This window comes from Procambarus clarkii, chromosome 76 (genome assembly GCF_040958095.1).
Source record: "Procambarus clarkii isolate CNS0578487 chromosome 76, FALCON_Pclarkii_2.0, whole genome shotgun sequence".
NCBI classification, from domain to species: Eukaryota; Metazoa; Arthropoda; class Malacostraca; order Decapoda; family Cambaridae; genus Procambarus; species Procambarus clarkii.
In genome coordinates this window covers 4312660-4334684 of record NC_091225.1, presented here as the reverse complement: position 1 = coordinate 4334684, position 22025 = coordinate 4312660, and the positions used below count along the sequence as shown (strand labels likewise).

General features: G+C 39.2%; 1 protein-coding gene across 1 annotated transcript in view; it reads left to right on the top strand.

The window, feature by feature from the left end:
- Window positions 1–22025, top strand: part of LOC138357134 (glutamate receptor-like) — a 270984-nt gene that overhangs the window by 192873 nt on the left and 56086 nt on the right. The window contains 1 exon segment of the mRNA XM_069313781.1: window positions 20855–21039. Within this exon segment, the coding sequence (XP_069169882.1) occupies window positions 20855–21039 (185 nt within the window).

Here is a 22025-nt window from a genome sequence, read left to right as displayed (position 1 = left end):
TCCTCGTAGGAACAAAACTTCTCCTAGAACTTAATTTGACAACCAATCGTAACTCGACTTCTATCGGTGCCAATATCATGGAATTACACAGGAGCGCCTGTTACGAATTAAGATGTATCTCAGTCCCCCACATTTATATATTATAGATCAAAATCAGTGCTCCCACTTTAGTGTTAAGAGACACTGACAAGAACCTCCTATTAATTGTTAAGAGGGAGTAACCTTCAGCATCACTGGAACAAATAGCCTGGCAAATAACAATCAATGTTCTAGGGGAGTGAAAGGCTAGCAAAAAATATTCCAGTTTACTGGCATTAATATAAATCCACATAACATTAAAATAATAACCAGCTTCTAACTCACATTATATACTCTACTTTATCCAGATTCTCAAAAACTCGGCATGATTATACAAAAAGCTCTGGAAACTGCATTAATCAACACTAGCTGACACCAGGAACTTTGCCTGGCGCAGTGGAACACTAGCGCCTATATGTTGCTAATACGAATACAGGGTGGTGGTGTCACAACCAAGAATACATGAGGTATGAGGAAACAATATCACATACAGCATCATAACATTACTAAAGTTCCTCAGAATAGCACCTTACTAAGACATATAAAAAACCTTAACCTTTACCACCTGGTATACATGATGAACAAAAGTAGAAACGATCCATGTTATACATACTGTTATATGATAATTTATCTAGCAGTCACAGTACACAAATAAGGTCACATATCTCGAACCGGAACGCCACAGATGCGCTTGCCTGGAAGGGTCAAGAAGTAGTGACTGCCATGAGCCCTGCTAGCCGAGTGGGGGGGGGGGGGGGAAGCGACACTGTATTCAAACTCCATGAGACAACTGACCCTCAACTTTCAAATCTTTTTAGATCATTTACAGACTTAACTCACTCATGAATCTCGAATTTAATATAGAGCAAAGTAAAGATTATAAGACACTACCTTACATAATAAGAATTAAGTACATTGGAGAATTTATCAGGATACAAAAATATGTACACAAATATTTCATATTGGTAAGACATGGTAACGCTGGCGTGACGCGGTACATCAAAAGGGGGGAGAGGGGACGCGGGAGGGGGGTGGGGGGTTAAAGGAGGATTCAAGACGACGGGCAACCGTTAATACAGATGTATACATGAATACAAAATAAAGAAGATATATATACAACCTGTGTATCAAAAGCTTGTCTAGGTGGTATACATTTCACAGTGCCTTAATTTCAATAAATGTCATGACAAGAGGACAATGCAGGGAACAACAATGAAATTGAAATTACACGGTATACAAGTGGGAAATACATCTAAAAACTAGATGTATACATTCTCCAACATGGTCCACACAATGTTACCTATACAGCATTTGTGGAGCTTTTCAAACAATAAGCATACAAGGATGTTTGTCAAACTCTATGACGTTAAGCTACTGCTATACACTAGACTTCGAATATATATCCTCAATTACATGGCATACATCATTGATACAGAATTAATATAGACTTGGTTATGTAAGTAATACAGTGACAATATGACAAATAAGAATAAAATACTGTCACATAAGATTATATCATAATTACCATATTTGTCATACGTGGTTATCAGCCAAGATATCACTGTATAATTTGAGCCTCAGTATTCATCATACTGGTGTATGCGTAGTCATAACAGCTCCAAACAAGCTTATGAGGCGAAACAAAATTATGACATACATAATGAAATCAACACAATAATCATGTACAAAATAAACACACAAATGGCTCGTCAATGAGGCTGTCAACAGAACATGTGTTGTAGTTTAATGTGGTTGGTGTGTATAAAGCACATACACAAATGACTGGTGTACATTGCGCGATATTTATGCCCGTGCTCCTCTTGGGTGGCTTAATCTTCATCAGTCAATTAATACATTCCCATATTCTACAGCCTCGTTCGTGTGCCAGGTAAGTCTACTACAGGTTTACCATAGCCCATGCTACTTGGAACATTTTTTTCCGAATAGTTGAATCTAAAACAACATCAACAGGTGTGCAATGTGGTACCACATAGCTTGTCACAGAGTCACAGTCACAGCTTGTTCCTCACATCATGCATCAGTTACACAATGTATGTGATGTAACAATAACTTGATCTTTTGAAAGCATCTACAGTGGTTAAGTGCTTAATACCACTAGTTTCTATAGCAGCTATCTTACCCTATCAAAGTAGGAGAAACATAAATGTTTGCATGTATATATATATATATATATATATATATATATATATATATATATATATATATATATATATATATATATATATATATATATATATATATAAATATATATATATATATATATATATATATATATATATATATATATATATATATATATATATATATATATATATATATATATATATATATATATTATTAAATATGACCGAAAAAGTAAGATTAATAATTCTAACACGAATTTTCTCAATCTTTCGTACATTACGCTTCACTGTTGGAGGTAAATAAAAAATCACTTCTCCAAAATTCATTTTTATTTCTAGTCTGACGCGACACGGGCGCGTTTCGTAAAACTTATTACATTTTCAAAGACTTCACAAATACACAACTGATTAGAACTTACGTCTCTCTGATATTATATCTACATTTGAGTGAGGTGGGAAGGGTGATGTGGCATTAACACAAGACAGAACAGGAGGGGATATTAATAGGGTATTAAAAGTATCAACACAAGACAGAACAGAAACAATGGGTATTGAATAGAAGTGTTTGTAGAAAGCCTATTGGTCCATATTTCTTGATGCTTCTATATTGGAGCGGAGTCTTGAGGTGGGTAGAATATAGTTGTGCAATAATTGGCTGTTGATTGCTGGTGTTGACTTCTTGATGTGTAGTGCCTCGCAAACGTCAAGCCGCCTGCTATCGCTGTATCTATCGATGATTTCTGTGTTGTTTACTAGGATTTCTCTGGCGATGGTTTGGTTATGGGAAGAGATTATATGTTCCTTAATGGAGCCCTGTTGCTTATGCATCGTTAAACGCCTAGAAAGAGATGTTGTTGTCTTGCCTATATACTGGGTTTTTTGGAGCTTACAGTCCCCAAGTGGGCATTTGAAGGCATAGACGACGTTAGTCTCTTTTAAAGCGTTCTGTTTTGTGTCTGGAGAGTTTCTCATGAGTAGGCTGGCCGTTTTTCTGGTTTTATAGTAAATCGTCAGTTGTATCCTCTGATTTTTGTCTGTAGGGATAACGTTTCTATTAACAATATCTTTCAGGACCCTTTCCTCCGTTTTATGAGCGGTGGAAAAGAAGTTCCTGTAAAATAGTCTAATAGGGGGTATAGGTGTTGTGTTAGTTGTCTCTTCAGAGGTTGCATGGCTTTTCACTTTCCTTCTTATGATGTCTTCGATGAAACCATTGGAGAAGCCGTTATTGACTAGGACCTGCCTTACCCTACAGAGTTCTTCGTCAACTTGCTTCCATTCTGAGCTGTGGCTGAGAGCACGGTCGACGTATGCGTTAACAACACTCCTCTTGTACCTGTCGGGGCAGTCGCTGTTGGCATTTAGGCACATTCCTATGTTTGTTTCCTTAGTGTAGACTGCAGTGTGGAAACCTCCGCCCTTTTCCATGACTGTTACATCTAGAAAAGGCAGCTTCCCATCCTTTTCCGTCTCGTAAGTGAAACGCAGCACGGAACTCTGCTCAAATGCCTCCTTCAGCTCCTGCAGATGTCTGACATCAGGTACCTGTGTAAAAATGTCGTCAACATACCTGCAGTATATGGCCGGTTTCAAGTTCATGTCGACTAAGACTTTTTTCTCGATGGTACCCATGTAGAAGTTTGCAAACAGGACACCTAGGGGAGAACCCATGGCGACCCCATCTACTTGCTTATACATGTGCCCATCCGGGCTCAAGAAGGGTGCCTCTTTAGTACAAGCTTGGAGTAGTTTCCTCAGAATACTTTCTGGCATGTCAAGAGGAGTACTGCAGGTATGTTGACGACATTTTTACACAGGTACCTGATGTCAGACATCTGCAGGAGCTGAAGGAGGCATTTGAGCAGAGTTCCGTGCTGCGTTTCACTTACGAGACGGAAAAGGATGGGAAGCTGCCTTTTCTAGATGTAACAGTCATGGAAAAGGGCGGAGGTTTCCACACTGCAGTCTACACTAAGGAAACAAACATAGGAATGTGCCTAAATGCCAACAGCGACTGCCCCGACAGGTACAAGAGGAGTGTTGTTAACGCATACGTCGACCGTGCTCTCAGCCACAGCTCAGAATGGAAGCAAGTTGACGAAGAACTCTGTAGGGTAAGGCAGGTCCTAGTCAATAACGGCTTCTCCAATGGTTTCATCGAAGACATCATAAGAAGGAAAGTGAAAAGCCATGCAACCTCTGAAGAGACAACTAACACAACACCTATACCCCCTATTAGACTATTTTACAGGAACTTCTTTTCCACAGCTCATAAAACGGAGGAAAGGGTCCTGAAAGATATTGTTAATAGAAACGTTATCCCTACAGACAAAAATCAGAGGATACAACTGACGATTTACTATAAAACCAGAAAAACGGCCAGCCTACTCATGAGAAACTCTCCAGACACAAAACAGAACGCTTTAAAAGAGACTAACGTCGTCTATGCCTTCAAATGCCCACTTGGGGACTGTAAGCTCCAAAAAACCCAGTATATAGGCAAGACAACAACATCTCTTTCTAGGCGTTTAACGATGCATAAGCAACAGGGCTCTATTAAGGAACATATAATCTCTTCCCATAACCAAACCATCGCCAGAGAAATCCTAGTAAACAACACAGAAATCATCGATAGATACAGCGATAGCAGGCGGCTTGACGTTTGCGAGGCACTACACATCAAGAAGTCAACACCAGCAATCAACAGCCAATTATTGCACAACTATATTCTACCCACCTCAAGACTCCGCTCCAATATAGAAGCATCAAGAAATATGGACCAATAGGCTTTCTACAAACACTTCTATTCAATACCCATTGTTTCTGTTCTGTCTTGTGTTGATACTTTTAATACCCTATTAATATAACCTCCTGTTCTGTCTTGTGTTAATGCCACATCACCCTTCCCACCTCACTCAAATGTAGATATAATATCAGAGAGACGTAAGTTCTAATCAGTTGTGTATTTGTGAAGTCTTTGAAAATGTAATAAGTTTTACGAAACGCGCCCGTGTCGCGTCAGACTAGAAATAAAAATGAATTTTGGAGAAGTGATTTTTTATTTACCTCCAACAGTGAAGCGTAATGTACGAAAGATTGAGAAAATTCGTGTTAGAATTATTAATCTTACTTTTTCGGTCATATTTAATAATATATGTCTACAGGAAAGACTGCTACCAAAATATACTAATATATATATATATATATATATATATATATATATATATATATATATATATATATATATATATATATATATATATATATATATATATATATATATATATATATGTATATATATATATATACATATATATATATATATGTATATATATTTATGTATATATATGTATATATATTTATGTATATATATATATATATATACATATATATATATATATATATATATATATATATATATATATATATATATATATATATATATATATATATATATATATATATATATATTAGTATATTTTGGTAGCAGTCTTTCCTGTAGACATATATTATTAAATATGACCGAAAAAGTAAGATTAATAATTCTAACACGAATTTTCTCAATCTTTCGTACATTTCTTTTCACTGTTGGAGGTAATTCAAAAATCAATTCTCCAAAATTCATTTTTATTTCTAGTCTGACGCGACATGAGCGCGTTTCGTAAAACTTATTACATTTTCAAAGACTTTAGTTTACAAATACACAACTGAATAGAACTTACGCATCTCCGATTTTGTTTATATCTACATTTGATATACTGCAGGTATGTTGACGACATTTTTACACAGGTACCTGATGTCAGACATCTGCAGGAGCTGAAGGAGGCATTTGAGCAGAGTTCCGTGCTGCGTTTCACTTACGAGATGGAAAAGGATGGGAAGCTGCCCTTTCTAGATGTAACAGTCATGGAAAAGAGCGGAGGTTTCCACACTGCAGTCTACACTAAGGAAACGAACATAGGAATGTGCCTAAATGCCAACAGCGACTGCCCAGACAGGTACAAGAGGAGTGTTGTTAACGCATATGTCGACCGTGCTTTAAGCCACAGCTCAGAATGGAAGCAAGTCGACGAAGAACTCTGTAGGGTAAGGTAGGTCCTAGTCAACAACGGCTTCTCCAATGGTTTCGTCGAAGACATCATAAGAAGGAAAGTGAAACGCCATGCAACCTCTGAAAAGACAACTAACACAACACCTATACCCCCTATTAGACTACTTTACAGGAACTTCTTTTCCACAGCTCATAAAACAGAGGAAAGGGTCCTGAAAGATATTGTTAATAGAAACGTTATCCCTACAGACAAAAATCAGAGGATACAACTGACGATTTACTATAAAACCAGAAAAACGGCCAGCCTACTCATGAGAAACTCTCCAGACACAAAGCAGAACGCTTTAAAAGAGACCAACGTCGTCTATGCCTTCAAATGCCCACTTGGGGACTGTAAGCTCCAAAAAACCCAGTATATAGGCAAGACAACAACATCTCTTTATAGGCGTTTAACGATGCATAAACAACAGGGCTCCATTAAGGAACATATAATCTCTTCCCACAACCAAACCATCGCCAGAGAAATCCTAGTAAACAACACAGAAATCATCGATAGATACAGCGATAGCAGGCGGCTTGACGTTTGCGAGGCACTACACATTAAGAAGTTAACACCAGGAATCAACAGCCAATTAATGCACAACTATATACTACCAACCTCAAGACTCCGCTCTAATATAGAAGCATCAAGAAATATGGACCAATAGGCTTTCTACAATCACTTTCATTTCAATACCCATTGTTTCGTGTTCTGTCTTGTGTTGATGAAATTAATACCCTATTAATGCCACCTCTTGTTCTGTATTGTGTTGATGAAATTAATACCCTATTAATGCCACCTCACCCCATCCACCTCACTCAAATGTAGATATAAACAAAATCGGAGATGCGTAAGTTCTATTCAGTTGTGTATTTGTAAACTAAAGTCTTTGAAAATGTAATAAGTTTTACGAAACACGCTCGTGTCGCGTCAGACTAGAAATAAAAATGAATTTTGGAGAATTGATTTTTGAATTACCTCCAACAGTGAAAAGAAATGTACGAAAGATTGAGAAAATTCGTGTTAGAATTATTAATCTTACTTTTTCGGTCATATTTAATAATATATATATATATATATATATATATATATATATATATATATATATATATATATATATATATATATATTATATATATATATATATATATATATATATATATATATATATATATATATATATATATATATATATATATATGTGTGTGTGTGTGTGTGTGTGTGTTTACTAGTTGTGTTTTTACGGGGGTTGAGCTTTGCTCTTTCGGCCCGCCTCTCAACTGTCAATCAACTGTTTACTAACTACTTTTTTTTTTTTTTTTTTTTTTTTTTTTCCACACCACACACACACCCCAGGAAGCAGCCCGTGACAGCTGACTAACTCCCAGGTACCTATTTACTGCTAGGTAACAGGGGCACTTAGGGTGAAAGAAACTTTGCCCATTTGTTTCTGCCTCGGGCGGGAATCGAACCCGCGCCACAGAATTACGAGTCCTGCGCGCTATCCACCAGGCTACGAGGCCCCCTAATGGGGGGGGGCCACACACACAGGGGGGGCCAGAGGCCCCCCCTGTGTGTGTGTGTGTGTGTGTGTGTGTGTGTGTGTGTGTGTGTGTGTGTGTGTGTGTGTGTGTGTGTGTGTGTGTGTGTGTGTGTGTGTGTGTGGGAAAAATCCTGGCAGCTATGCTCTTTTTTAAATTGACTTTAATAAGATAATATTCTAAGTGAGTAATTAATTAAGTGAGTGAACTGTATGTACTGATTTAACTGCCTGAAATTATCTCACACAATTGGGGGGATAATTTGCAACTTAAACCACTTTGAGATGGCTCCTTCTTAAACCACAAATTGTTTACCTTTTAAATATAATTATATCATACCACATATGGTGGTCTAATCTACTATTATTATTGCAATGACTAATTAATAATTATGAGCACTACGTCTACAGTATACAAAAGGAGGGCTTAGCTGTTCCTGTAGAAGGGGCCTGCTAAGGCTGTGTAATTGTTGCATCAAAGATGGGGTGTGGTCCTGTGCCTCTCAGTGCCACGTAATGGCGGCTGATGGCGGCCTACAAGACTTGGCATACAGCTAGGTAATATTTGTGTAAGGCCCAACTGTCTGCTCAGCTTGTTGTTACTCAAAATCACAATTACCTGCCGAGTTCAAAGAATTAATAATGTTTCTCTAAACATATAAGTACAGGTAAGACATGGAATATGAGAGTGATAAATTGTGTAAATGTACTTCTTGTTGGGGGTTCACCCACAACATAACCGACTACCTATTTATGAATATACTGTGCACAGATTAAACAAAATACTTGGTAAGATGGATACTGTCGTTGCTCTGGTTGTTGAGAGGCTGTGTTGCTGGCTGTTGACACGTAATCTGGGTGTCTAACGATTAATCAGCTTCTATGGAGCTCTCTACAGCGTGTTGTTGTTGTTGTTATGATGTGTAAGTGATGCTGCTCCTTCCAATGTTTTGGTGGTTCTACTTCTAAACTTAATTTTACAGTAAAAATGGAGCCAAGCTATATTTTGGTGTTAGTAATTATATTCAGTTCTAGTGAACACTTTTTTATTAAATTTAAACACTAGATTGTTGTATAAACAGAATTAGGATAATGTAAATACGTATCGTCGATGACGTCATGGAATCACCCAGGCTCTATTCTTTAAGGGGATACTATGTTATTATGTGTGTCGGATTTCCGACATAATTCCGGGGGGAAATAGAACACAGGTCGAAGTCCCGGTAAGGACTGCTGTCACTTTATTCTTCTCCCTCAGTATTATAGTGCTGCTTTAATTTGAGTTTACATTGCTGTGCTGCAGTCCTTTGGGGACGTATGTCCCGTACTGGTGTATTGGGTGCTGGAAGTCGTTGAACGTCCTCCTTTCTTGCCAGTTCTGAAGGAACTAATTTCTCTAATGTTTTGAGAGTAGTGTTGCTTCGGCATTTTACTTTCACTATTCTCAAGATGCCCTGGCTGTCTGGATGAACAGAGACTATTTGGTCTATAGGCCACTTTGAGCTTGGCCCATTGCTGTCCACCAGAACTATGTCACCAGAGTTCAAGTTAATTCTGTTGTAGGGGTTTGTTTGCCCCGAAATGATACTCCCTCAGAGCTGTAAGATATTCTCGAGTCCATACGTCATTCCACCGATTTATCACCCCTGATAGATGTTTGAAACGTTGAAACAAATCACTCTCTTGGACATATGAAAGATCCTCTGGTTCCTCGTCTGTAAGGGACACAAGGGTACTGAGAGGTCTCCCATACATCAGATGAGCTGGACTTAATGGTTCACGCTGCAAAACATCATCAGAGAGGTAGGTAAGTAGTCGGTTATTAACTCGTGCTTCTATCTCTATCACTACGGTTTGGAGCCCCTGTAGGTCAATCTTTTGGTGGTGTAGGATTTTGCATAGAGAACGTTTCACCGTACCAATCATACGTTCATAGAAGCCTCCGTGCCATGCTGCTCTGTAAGGTATGAATTTCCATTGGCACTGCCGTTAATTTAGGGCCGTGCGTACCTTTGGGTGTGTCCAGATTTTCCTCAGACATATTTCTCCTGCCAGTAAGTTGGACCCATTATCCGAGATCATTAACTTAGGACAGGATCTACGTGAAGCAAACCTGCGGAAAGCCTGTAAGAATGCTTCGGCACTCATATCGGGAGTCACTTCTAGATGGACTGCCCTTCCCAGGAAACAATTTTAGGTTCCTACAACGTATCTGGAAAGTGTTGGAAAGTAGGGGCAACGTTTGTTTTCACGCATTAGATGCGTAATTTTGTGTGGATGTAAATAAGTTTCTAAAACGTATTGCACGAAACGTTAGCTAAAAAAAAAATTGAAACCTTGTGGCAACCTTAAATGTTTCATAAATGTAGTTTTTTATTGCTGTTATTTATATAAATGTAGAAATATAAAAGTATATTTCTACATATAGTAAAATGAAACAGGGTCATAATAAGGGTTAATTCATCATTTTTACTCATATTCTTAGGAAGAGGTCGAGGAGGAAGAATTCCAGGTAAGAGGATGAGGTCGAGGAGGAAGGAGGAGGAGATCGAATAGGAAGGAGGAGGAGGAGGTCGAGGCAGAGGAGGAAGTAGGATGAGGTAGAGGAGGAAGTTAAAGAGGACGTTGAGGAGGAGGAGGGCGAGGAGGAAGGAGGAGGAGGAGGGTGAGGAGGAAGAAAAAGGGCGAAGAGGGAGGAGGAGGAGGGCGAGGAGGAAGGAGGAAGACGAAGAGGAGAGCGAGGAGGGAGGAGGAGGGCAAGGATGAAGGAGGAGTAGTAGGGCGAGGAAGAAGGATGTGGAGGAAGAAGGAGGGCAAGGAGGAAGAAGGAGGAGGAAGGAGAAGGAGGAGAGCACGAGGAAGAAGGATGAGGGCAAGGAGGAAGGAGGAAGTGGGCGAGGAAGAAGGAGGAGAGCGAGGAGGAGGGTGAGTAGGAAGGAATAGGAGGACGAGGAGGAAAGAGGAGGAAGGAGGAAGAGGACTAGGAAGAAGGAGAGCGAGGAGGTGGGCGAGAAGGAAGGAATAGGAGGTCGAGGAGGAAGGAGGAGTAGGAGGGCGAAGAGGAAGGAGGAGGGCGAGGAGGGAGGAAGGAGGAAGAGATCGAGGAGGAAGGAAGAGGAGGAGGGCGAGGAAGAAGGAGGAGGAGGAGGGCGAGGAGGAAGGAGGATGGTGAGATGGAAGGAGGAGGAGGGCGAGGAGGAAGGAGGAGGAGGGCGAAGAGGGGGAGGAGAAAAGAGGAGTAGGGCGAAGAGGGGGAGGAGAAAAGAGGAGTAGGGCGAGGAGGAAGGAGGAGGGCGAGGAGGAAGGAGCAGGAAGGAGGAGGGCGAGGAGGAAGGATGAGGAGGAGGGCGAGGAAGAAGGAGGAGGAGGAGGGCGAGGAGGAAGGAGGAGGAGGGCGAAGAGGGAGGAGGAGGAACGAGGAGGAAGGAAGAGTAGGGCGAGGAGGAGGGCGGGGAGGAAGGAGCAGGAAGGAGGAGGGCGAGGAGGAAGGATGAGGAGGAGGGCGAGGAGGAAGGAGGAGGAGGAGGGCGAGGAGGAAGGAGGAGAAGCAGCGCAAAGAGGGATAGGGAGGAGGAGGCGGGTGAGGAGTTAAAAGGAGGGCGAGAAGGAAGGAGGATGACGAGAAGGAAGGAAGGGAAAGGAGGAGGGCGAGGACGAGGGAGGAGAGCGAAGAGGAAGGGATAGGAGGTTGAGGAGGACGGCGAGGAAAAAAGGAGGTGGAGGAAGAAGGAGGGCAAGGAGGAAGGAGGAGGAGGAGGGCGAGGAGGAAGAGGGCGAGGAAGGAGGAGGGCGAGAAGGAAGGAATAGGAGGTCGAGGAGGAAGGAGGAGGAGGGCAAGGAGGAAGGAGGAGAAGGGGAGCGAGGAGGAAGGAGGAAGAGGGCTAGGAAGAAGGAGGAGAGCGAGGAGGAGGGTGAGAAGGAAGGTATAGGAGGTCGAGGAGGAAGGAGGAAGAGATCCAGGTAAGAGAGTGAGGTCGAGGAGAAAGGAGTAGGTCGAGGAGGAAGGAGAAAGGAGGAGGGCGAGGAGGAGGAAGTAGGAAGGAAAAGGAGGAGGGCGAGGAGGAGGAAGGAGGAAGGAAAAGGAGGAGGGCGAGGAGGAGGAAGGAAAAGGAGGAGAGCGAGGAGGAGGAAGGAGGAGGCGAGCGAAAAGGAAGGAGGAAAGAGGAGGAGAGCGAGGAGGAAGGAGGAAGAGGGCTAGGAAGAAGGAGGAGGGTGAGAAGGAAGGAATAGGAGGTCGAGGAGGAAGGAGAAGGAAGGCGAGGAGGATGGAGGTGGAGGAAGAAGGAGGGCAAGGAGGAAGGAGGAGGAGCAGGTCGAGGAGGAAGGAGGAGGAGAGGAGCAAGGAGGAAAAGGGCAAGGTGGAAGGAGGAGGAGGGCGAGGAGGAAGGAGGAGGAGGAAGGAGGAGGAGGAGGGCGAGAAGGAAGGAGGAGTAGGAGGATGAAGAGGAAGGAGGAGGGCGACGAGAGAGGAGGAGGAGGGCGAGGAGAAAGGAGGAGGGCGAGGAGGAATCCATCCCCTCATCCACACAACCCTTCCTCACTACCCCATCAGCTCGTCCTCCCCACCATTCCCCCCCCCCTTCCCGTCCCTTTGTCCTTTCCACCATCCCCCACTCCACCATCCTTTTGTCCTCCCCACCATCTCCCACTCTCCTGTACCATCTCCCTCCCCACCATTCCCCTTTTCCATGCATTCCCAAATTCCCCTCCCCATGCATTCTCAAATGATCTAATGTTCTCCTCTGAAAATTGGGAATATCATATGATCTGATGTTCCCATCACTGAAATGTAAGAAAAACAGTTTAAAAAACGAAATGAAAAACAGTGAAAAAATATCAACAATAAACTATACTGACATAATGAATGGTATGGTAAACAACACAGCTCAATTCCAATGCAAATTCACACAAAATAATTAAATCAAATGAAAATAATTCGAAATCTATGAAAATTTTATTTGGCAATGCAATCGGAAATATTGAAATGGAATCGTAACATATCTAGTATAGCATGTGTTGCTGTTACGTGCAACAAATGGCACTGTTTCTTAAAAAAAAAGAATATTTTTACCTGTCACAGGTGTGGCATCTATACTTATACTTATGAATTGAACATTATGGTAAACAACACAGCTCAATTCCAATGCAATGTCACACAAGATAATTCAATCAAAATGAAAATAAATCGAAATCTATGAAAATTCAATTTATCAATGCAGTTGGAAACACTGAAATGGAATCGTAACATATTTAGTTTTGCATGTGATGATATTATGTGCAACAGATGGTGCTGTTTAAAAAGAAAACATGTTTTTACCTGTCACAGGTGAGGCATCTATAGTAGGTATATAAAAACATGCTCGTATTTGAATGGAATAATGTGTCAAAATTTCAAAGCAACTGGTGAAGAACTTTTGGAGATTACAGTGTGTTTTGCTCTTATGTCAACGAGATGTTGCTGTTTTGCAAAAAAAAAAAAAAAAAATTCTCGTGTCACAGTTGAGGCTTGTATATAGTAGTTATATAAAAATACGCGTCTATTTCAATGCAACGTTGTGTCAAAATTTCAAAGAAATCGGTAAAGAGGTTTCGAAGAGTTTCTTCACATGAAAAACACATGAAAATCTGTTTTTCAAAAAAATCCTTTTTTCCCCCATCACAGACATGACATCTTTACAGTATGTATATAAAAACAGGCTCGGATGCGAGTGGAATGTTGTGTGAAAATTTCAAAGCAATCGGTAAAGAACTTTCGGAGATTAGTGATTTTGAACAAACGAATATTTACATATTTATTTATTTACTGCCAGTACCCGGTGACGCATTGCTGGTTCTCAGCAGCGCATGTGCGTTGATGAACCACAGCAACCTTCCCAGTCCTCCCCACCATTCCCCCCTCACCCGTCTCCTCGGCCTCCCAACCATCCCCTCGTCCTCCCCACTCCACCATCCCCTCTTCCTTCCCACCATGCTCCACTCCTCTGTCCCTTTGTCCTCTCCATCATTCTCTATTCCCCCATCTCCTCGTCCCCGCCATCCCATACTCCCCGTCCCCACATCCTTCCCCACCAATACCCCCTCCCTTGTCCCCTCATCCTCCGCACCATCTCTCACTTCTTATCCCCTTTTCATCCCTACCATTACCAACTCCCTCGTCCGATGTCTTCCCAAATGGTCTGATGCTCCCATCAGAAAATTGGGAACATCAAGTGATCTGATGATCCCATCACAGAAATATAAGAAAAACAGTTAAAAATGAAATAAAAATATGAAAAACTATAAAAATAAACTATACTCACAAAATGAATGGTCTGGTAAACAACACAGCTCAATTCCAACTCAATACACACAAACTAATTAAATCAAAATGAAAATTAATCAAAATCTATGAAAATCAATTTATCAATGCAATCTGAATTATTGATATGTAATTGTAACATATCTAGTATAGCATGTGTGTTGCTCTTACATGCAACAGATAGCACTATTTTTCAAGAGAAGCATAGTTTTACCTTTCACAGGTGTGGCAACTATTCTTTAAATTATGAAATGAACAGTATGGTAAACAACACAGTTCAATTCCAACATAATGACACACAAAATAATTCACTAAAAAATAACATGAATCGAAATCTATGAAAATGAAAATTATCAATGCTATTGGAAACATTGAAATGGAATTCGTGACATGTTTAGTATATAATGTGCATGTTGCCATTATGTGCAACAGACGGCGCTGTTTAAAAATCCTCATTTTTTTACCTGTCATAGGGGTGGCATCTATATAGTAGGTATATTAAAAGATGCATCTATTCGAATGCCACTTTGTGTCAAAATTTCAAAGCAATTGGTGAAGAACTTTTGGAGATTACAGCGTTTGTTGCTCTCACGTCCAACAGATGGCGCTGTTTTTCAAAAAAAAAAATCCTGTCACAGGTAAGGCATGTATATAGTACATATATAAAAAGATGCGCCTATTCGAAAGCAACGTTGTGTCAAAATTTCAAAGCAATCGGTAAAGAGGTTTTGAAGATTTCCCTCACATGAAAAATACAGTTGATCAGAATATGCATGTGTTTTTTTTACCGTCACAGACGTGACATCTATATAGTATGTATATAAAAACTTGTTCTGATGCGAATGGAACGTTTTGTGAAAATTTCAAAGAAATCGGTGAAGAACTTTCGGAGATTAGCGATTTTCAACAAACGAACATATCCATTTTTATTTATATAGACTACAGACTATATAGATGCCACACCTGTGACAGGTAAAAATATGTTTTTTTGGGGGAAAAAATAGTGTCATCTGTTGCATGTAAAAGCAACACATGTTGTAATCTCCGAAAGTTTTTCACGGATTGCTTTGAAATTTTGACAAAACGTTCCATTCAAATACGCGCATTTTTATATACCTATCATATAGATGCACCCTCTGTGACAGGTATAAACATGCATTTTTGAAAAACAGCACCATCTGTTGGACGTAAGAGCAACACACACTGTGTGTTTTTCATGTGAGGGAAATCCTCGGATGTTCTTCACTGATTGCCTTCAAATTTTTACACACACCTTTGCATTTGAATACGCGCATGTTTTTTTTATACCTACTATATTGAAGTCAAACCCGTGTCAGATAAAATCTATGTTTAAACAAAAATGTGTTTTTCAGGTTAGCGAATTGTGGGCAGGACAGGGGGATGATGGAGGGGAGAATGGTGGAGAGGATGAGAGGACGGGGAGTGAGGAATGGTGGGGAGGACGAGGGGACAGAGGAGTGGGTGATGGTGGGGAGGAGGAGGGGACGGGGTAGTGGTGGGGAGAACGAGGGGATGTGGGATTGGAGGATGGTGGGGAGGACGAGGGGACAGGGAAGAGGGAAAAGGTGGGAAGGACAGGGGGACTAAGGAGGGTTGCTGTAGCTGGGTTCAGCTAGTTACAAATATATTTCGGTAAATAATACAGCTTTAATAACACTGGATTTTATCATCACAACAAGATTTTTTTATTTTATGCAATAACAATATTATTGTTAAGTACCCAGGTAATAATAAGATAAGATAAATTTGGAAGTATTTAAAATAATTGTTCGGCATTAATATTTTAATAATACCCAAGACGTTTATTATTAATTTTCCTAAATTCTGAGCACATTACCTTTTTTTTAAATTTTACTTCCATTAAATCTTCAACGAATTAGTCAAATGGATTCAAATTTCATCTGTTAGTCAATGACACTAAGCCAACAAAGAAGCTTTTTGAATTTTTTTTCATATGCAATGTTTTCTCATTGCTACTTTAAAGGAATTGCCTTAACCTACAGACTTACAGTTAAGGGTATAATAATGGGTATAACTGCAGTTCTTTTCCTGCAAATGATGAGGTAACAATCAACTTTTACGTTTACTGCTCATTTGTGTTTATCAACTCTTTTTCAATAAACTTCGACCAGTCTCCAACATATGATAAATTGCACTCATTTCAATTTATCACATATTGTTCTACATTCTTCTTCTTATATGACCATTATGTAGATATTATGATATACATTGTTCTTCTCATTATCACCATTATCTACGTTACCATTGCTACCTCTATCCCCCCATTACCTACTTTAACACCCCTTCTGCTGTTGTTATTGTTAACACCAACATCAATGTTATAAACAATACTGTCTCTCTCTCATCATTATTGTTATTATTAATGGTACTATTAAGTTTTTTGTGGCAAAGTTCTCTCATAATCGTATTTTGGAAATCAAATACATATTTGTAATTAGTGTCTTAGTTATGATTTGTATTATAGTTAATATCATGGTAGTATGGAAGAATTTTAAAGAAAGAGTTTGCTGTGTAATGTTTATGTGAGACAAAGTTGAAGGAAAATAAATGAGTAAAACTGAAGTTCTTAAGGATTAATTGAGACTGATTGTGCTCCATGTGAGCATTTTGATTTAATGGTCTCCATGTGATAATTGTAACTGTAGTGCTCTTTGTGTAATTATATTTTTATGTAATCCATGTGACAGCTATAACTGAATGTGATCCATGTGATAATTATTTATTTATTTATTTATTTATTTATTTATTTATTTATACATATACAAGAATGTACATAAGGAATGTGAGGATACAAATATGGTAATTACAGTCTTGTAAAGCCACTAGCACGCGCAGCGTTTCGGGCAGGTAATTAATCTAAGAAAATTTTAAGGAGGTAAATACTTGCAAAATTTATAGACAAAAAAATGATAACAGATTACATGAAATGAAAAAAAAGAAGATGAGAGAAAATTGTAGGTACAGTATATTAAAGCACATAGGTAGCTAAGATTGATTGCAATGACAGCTTGAATGGTAGTTGACAAAAAATAGGTAGGCACAATACAGCAGAAACAATATAAGATTGATTGCAATGACAGCTTGAATGGTAGTTGACAAAAATTGGTAGTCACAATACAGCATATGGCTAGCACATAAAAGAAGACAGCAATGAACACAATGATAAGGTTGTTTGATATTACATAAAAATTAGGAGATTGGGTAACACTAGGTAGAGAGCAAATTTAAAGCTCAGTGTAGGAAACTAAGAAGATGAAGTTAGGTACTTTTTGGTTTTGCTTTTAAATAAGGCAAAAGTTTTACAGTTTTTCAATTCACTAGGGAGTGAGTTCCATAGACTAGGTCCCTTAATTTGCATAGAGTGTTTACACAGATTAAGTTTGACCCTGGGGATATCAAAGAGATATTTATTTCTGGTGTGGTGATAATGGGTCCTATTACATCTGTCCAGGGAGAGTTTCAGAGCATGGTTTGCATTTAAGAACAGGGTTTTGTAAATGTAGTTGACACAAGAGAATGTGTGGAGGGAGTTAATATTTAGCAAGTTTAGGGATTTAAACAAGGGAGCTGAGTGTTGTCTGAAAGCAGAGTTAGTTATTATTCTGATAGCAGATTTTTGCTGTGTGATGATGGGCTTAAGGTGGTTTGCAGTGGTAGACCCCCATGCACAGATACCATAATTAAGATAGGGGTAGATTAGTGCATAATATAGTGAGAGGAGAGCAGAGTTAGGAACATAATATCTGATTTTGGAGAGTATACCAACTGTCTTAGAGACTTTCTTAGTTATGTGTTGAATGTGGGTGCTGAAGTTGAGTCTCTTGTCTAGGAATAGGCCAAGAAACTTGCCATCATTTTTATTACTGATGTTAATGTTGTCTATCTGTAGCTGAATTACATTTGATCATTTGCTTCCAAATAAGATGTAGTAAGTCTTTTCGATGTTTAATGTTAGTTTGTTCGTTGACATCCATAAGCGGACTTTTTTTAATTCATTATTCACAACATTATTTAGTGTATGTGGGTTGAGGTTTGAATAGATAAGGGTAGTATCGTCAGCAAACAATATAGGTTTGAGAATATTAGAGACATTAGGCAGATCGTTTATATATATAAGAAATAGAAGAGGTCCTAAGATGCTGCCCTGTGGCACTCCAACGGTAATTGGTAGAGTGGAAGAAGTTGTATCATTGATGGTTACATATTGGTGTCTGTCACTAAGATAGGATCGGATGTAGTCAAGGGCAAGGCCTCGGATTCCATAATGCTGGAGTTTAAGTAAGAGGTAGTTGTGATTAACAGTATCAAAGGCTTTTCTTAGGTCAATGAAGAGTCCAATCGGAAACTCATTTTTGTCAAGGGCTGAGTAGATAACGTCAAGGAGACTAATGATTGCATCGTTGGTGCTCTTTTGGGACCGGAAGCCAAGTACAATTATGTTTTTATGCGCTCCAAGTTATAAATATAAATGAATGTGCTTGAAGTTATGAATATAATTGAATTTCCTTCATGTCATAAGTGTGTTTTTAATGTGCTCCAGGTGATAACTACAACTGAATGTACTCCCTGAAAAGACTGACTGAATGTACTCCACGAGATGACTCTGACTAAATGTACCCCATGTGATAATTGTGACTGTAAGATAATCATATAATAACTGATTGTATGTGCTCCTAGTGATGGTCGTGGTTGTATGTGGTCTTTGTGATGATCGTGATTGCATCTGTTCAAAGCGATGAGTGTGATTGTGTGCACTCAATATTTTTATTGTAAATATCTGCATTATATTTTCTTGTGATTGTATCTGATCCATGTGATGATTATCAAAGGATGTTTTACAAGTGATGACTGATTGAATTTTATCCTTAATGATGATTGTGATTGCCTGTGCTCTATGTGATTTTTTTGACGGTATAGAATTGAATTATAAAATTAGTGAATGTGACTGCATGCTCGCCATGTAATAATTGTCCTTGCATGTACTAAATGGAATGATTGGGATTACATGTGCTATATAGATAGTATGATTACATGACATATGATAAAAAAGAAAATATTATGTTACGGAAAAGCTTATAGCATGAGAACGGTTTGATTTCATTTATAAACAGAATATCTGTCATGCCTAATTTAAACGGTACAGCAGGAACAACCTTGATAATGAGTTATACATTTTTGTATAGAAATCAGATTATATAAAATAAATATATGAATGTTAGAGTATAGGGGTATAAATACGTACATATAGTACAAGGGTAATTTTAAATGGGATGAAAATACTTACTTTTCCATGCTTTTCGAGCGAAGCATATAAATCCATGTTCGTAATAGGAGATAATGGGACAAAAATAACTTTTTGATGACAAAATAATATTTTATAAGATCAAACGAATGAATTAGAAGGCAATAACACCTCGCAAGAATAAGAGGTGAATTTATTATGATGTTGAGGAGAAAATACAAAAGAGTTAGCAAAGGAATATGCAAGGAAGGTTAACTGTGATCTTGGAGTAAGAGGTTATGAATATCTCAACCTCAATAACATGTGATGAATATGCTTGCAATGTTTACTTAGGAAAGCAGAGGAAGTGACTGGAGGTGCACAAGCTGGTACAAGTATAAGAGGAACAGCTTCGTATGATGGGGACGAGCACTTGAATAGAAAAAAATAAATTGATATTGTACAACAGGAGTTAGAGGAGGGCAAATGTGAGTGTGATGAAGATAACATGTATGTTATAATATAAGTATTTTTGTCAAAACCATAAAATGAGAGGAAGCTACGATGGAATTCCTTGAAAATCTATTGGATGGAAGAGGTAAAAGAAATGTACAGCGTTGATTACACTAGTGTCTGAATAGTGAACTACAGGATACCATCGCATGTGTCTATGGTAAGGAGAAATATAGCAATGAACAAGTTAATATGTTGGGAATATGGATTATTATGGTTATGGATGAGGTTTTTTGCAAAATTTATTGAATACAGTGCGAAATGGAATTAGTAGAAACTACTTTCAAATTACTTGGGATGGTTACAACGTGTTATATTTTTAAAAATATCTATGACTGAATAATGTTATAAAAATAAAGAAAAACACTGTAAATATTCGAATTACAGATCCATCAGTCTACTAAATGTAGTAGTCAAGATGTAAGGCCAGAGTGATGGGAGGAGTGCTGGTAATATTCGACACAATGATTTTAAATAAATATGTAGCATTTCGTACTTGAGAAGGTGCAAGCTAATTATTGAAAATCATTTAGTTTAGAAGCCATTTGAGAAAGACTGTAAAGTGTATATGACTATAATAATTAAATCTTGCGCCCAGGGGTACAGGAATGTACGGACATATGTATGGACGTGCACGACACGGGCAACAACATTGCTATGTAAAGTTTAGTTCCATCTACGCAGGATGTCTGCAGAGACCACTTTGCACCTTACAAAGCTGATAGGCTACAATCTTAAATAGATTGGAACTTGTTTAGTAAAAAACTGAATAGAAAGATATTTTTACTTTCTCTTCACTACATCGTACATGAATACAAGAGCTAATCCATGCACAAACCTATGAGAGTACTTCTGCCCTGCCTCTTCGACCTGCTAAATGACAATCTCTTGTGTGAAGTATATTTACGTTCACCCTTACTCCTGCAGGAAAGCTGTGGTTGGCGCTGCTGGTGAGTATGGTGGTGTGGGGCGTGACTTTGTGGCTACTGCAAAGGGCGTGGCAGTGGGCAGCAGGTGGGCGTTTGATAGAGCTCTCCACCGCCCTCCTGTACAGCTGGGGCGCTCTGCTGCAAAACCCAGCTTCAGTTCCCGCTATCAGCAGTTCAGGAAGAGTAAGTTCTTCAGAGGGAAACGTAAATGACAGCAGTTTTGATAGAATGTAACATAATCAATCAAAACCTATCCAAAATAACTAAGTCAGTAATTCATGTTCCTAATATAAAGATGATTATTATTATTAAAAATAACCAATCTGGAAATAAATATTTATAAATAACGCAAATTATAATGCCTGTTAGGCACATCGCAGCTTGCATACTAGGCTATGAAGTGTGGTTCTGGGAATTACGCGCGACACACACACACACACACACACACACACACACACACACACACACACACACACACACACACACACACACACACACCTAAGTTGCTAACGCGGCAACAAGAAACTTTCTAAGGCAAAACATCAAGGGACCGACAAGAATGAGAGGGGAAGATGAAGCAGCCATGCTTGATCTGATATTAACCCTCATTGAGTGGGAAGTAATGGAAGTTAAGATGTAAGCACCCTTGGGAATGAGTGATCACAGTGTATTGATCTTTGAGTACTTGGCAGAGTTAGGACTTATCTCCCCCAAAAAAGAACTAGAAAACACCTCAGAGCTAAATCTGTACATGACATGATGGATTATGTCACCCAAAAATGTCAGGAGGCAGTAAACAGGTTTATCCCGCCCCAAAAGGAAAAATCCGAGAAGCAAAAGAAGAATCCATGGTTTAATAGAGCATGTATGGAAGCAAAGGAACTGAACAAAAGGGCGAGGAGGAACTTCCGAAATAAAAGAACACCAGAAAGCAGAGAGAGAGATACCAGAGAACCAGGAATGAGTATGTTAGTGTGAGAAGGGCAGCAGAGAAAAACTATGAAAATAATATAGCAAGCAAAGCCAAGACCGAACCAAAGCTACTCCACAGTCACATCAGGAGGAAAACAACAGTGAAAGAACAGGTAATGAAACTTAGAACAGACGAGGACAGGTATACAGAGAATGACAAAGAGGTGTGTGAAGAACTCAACAAGAGGTTCAAAGAG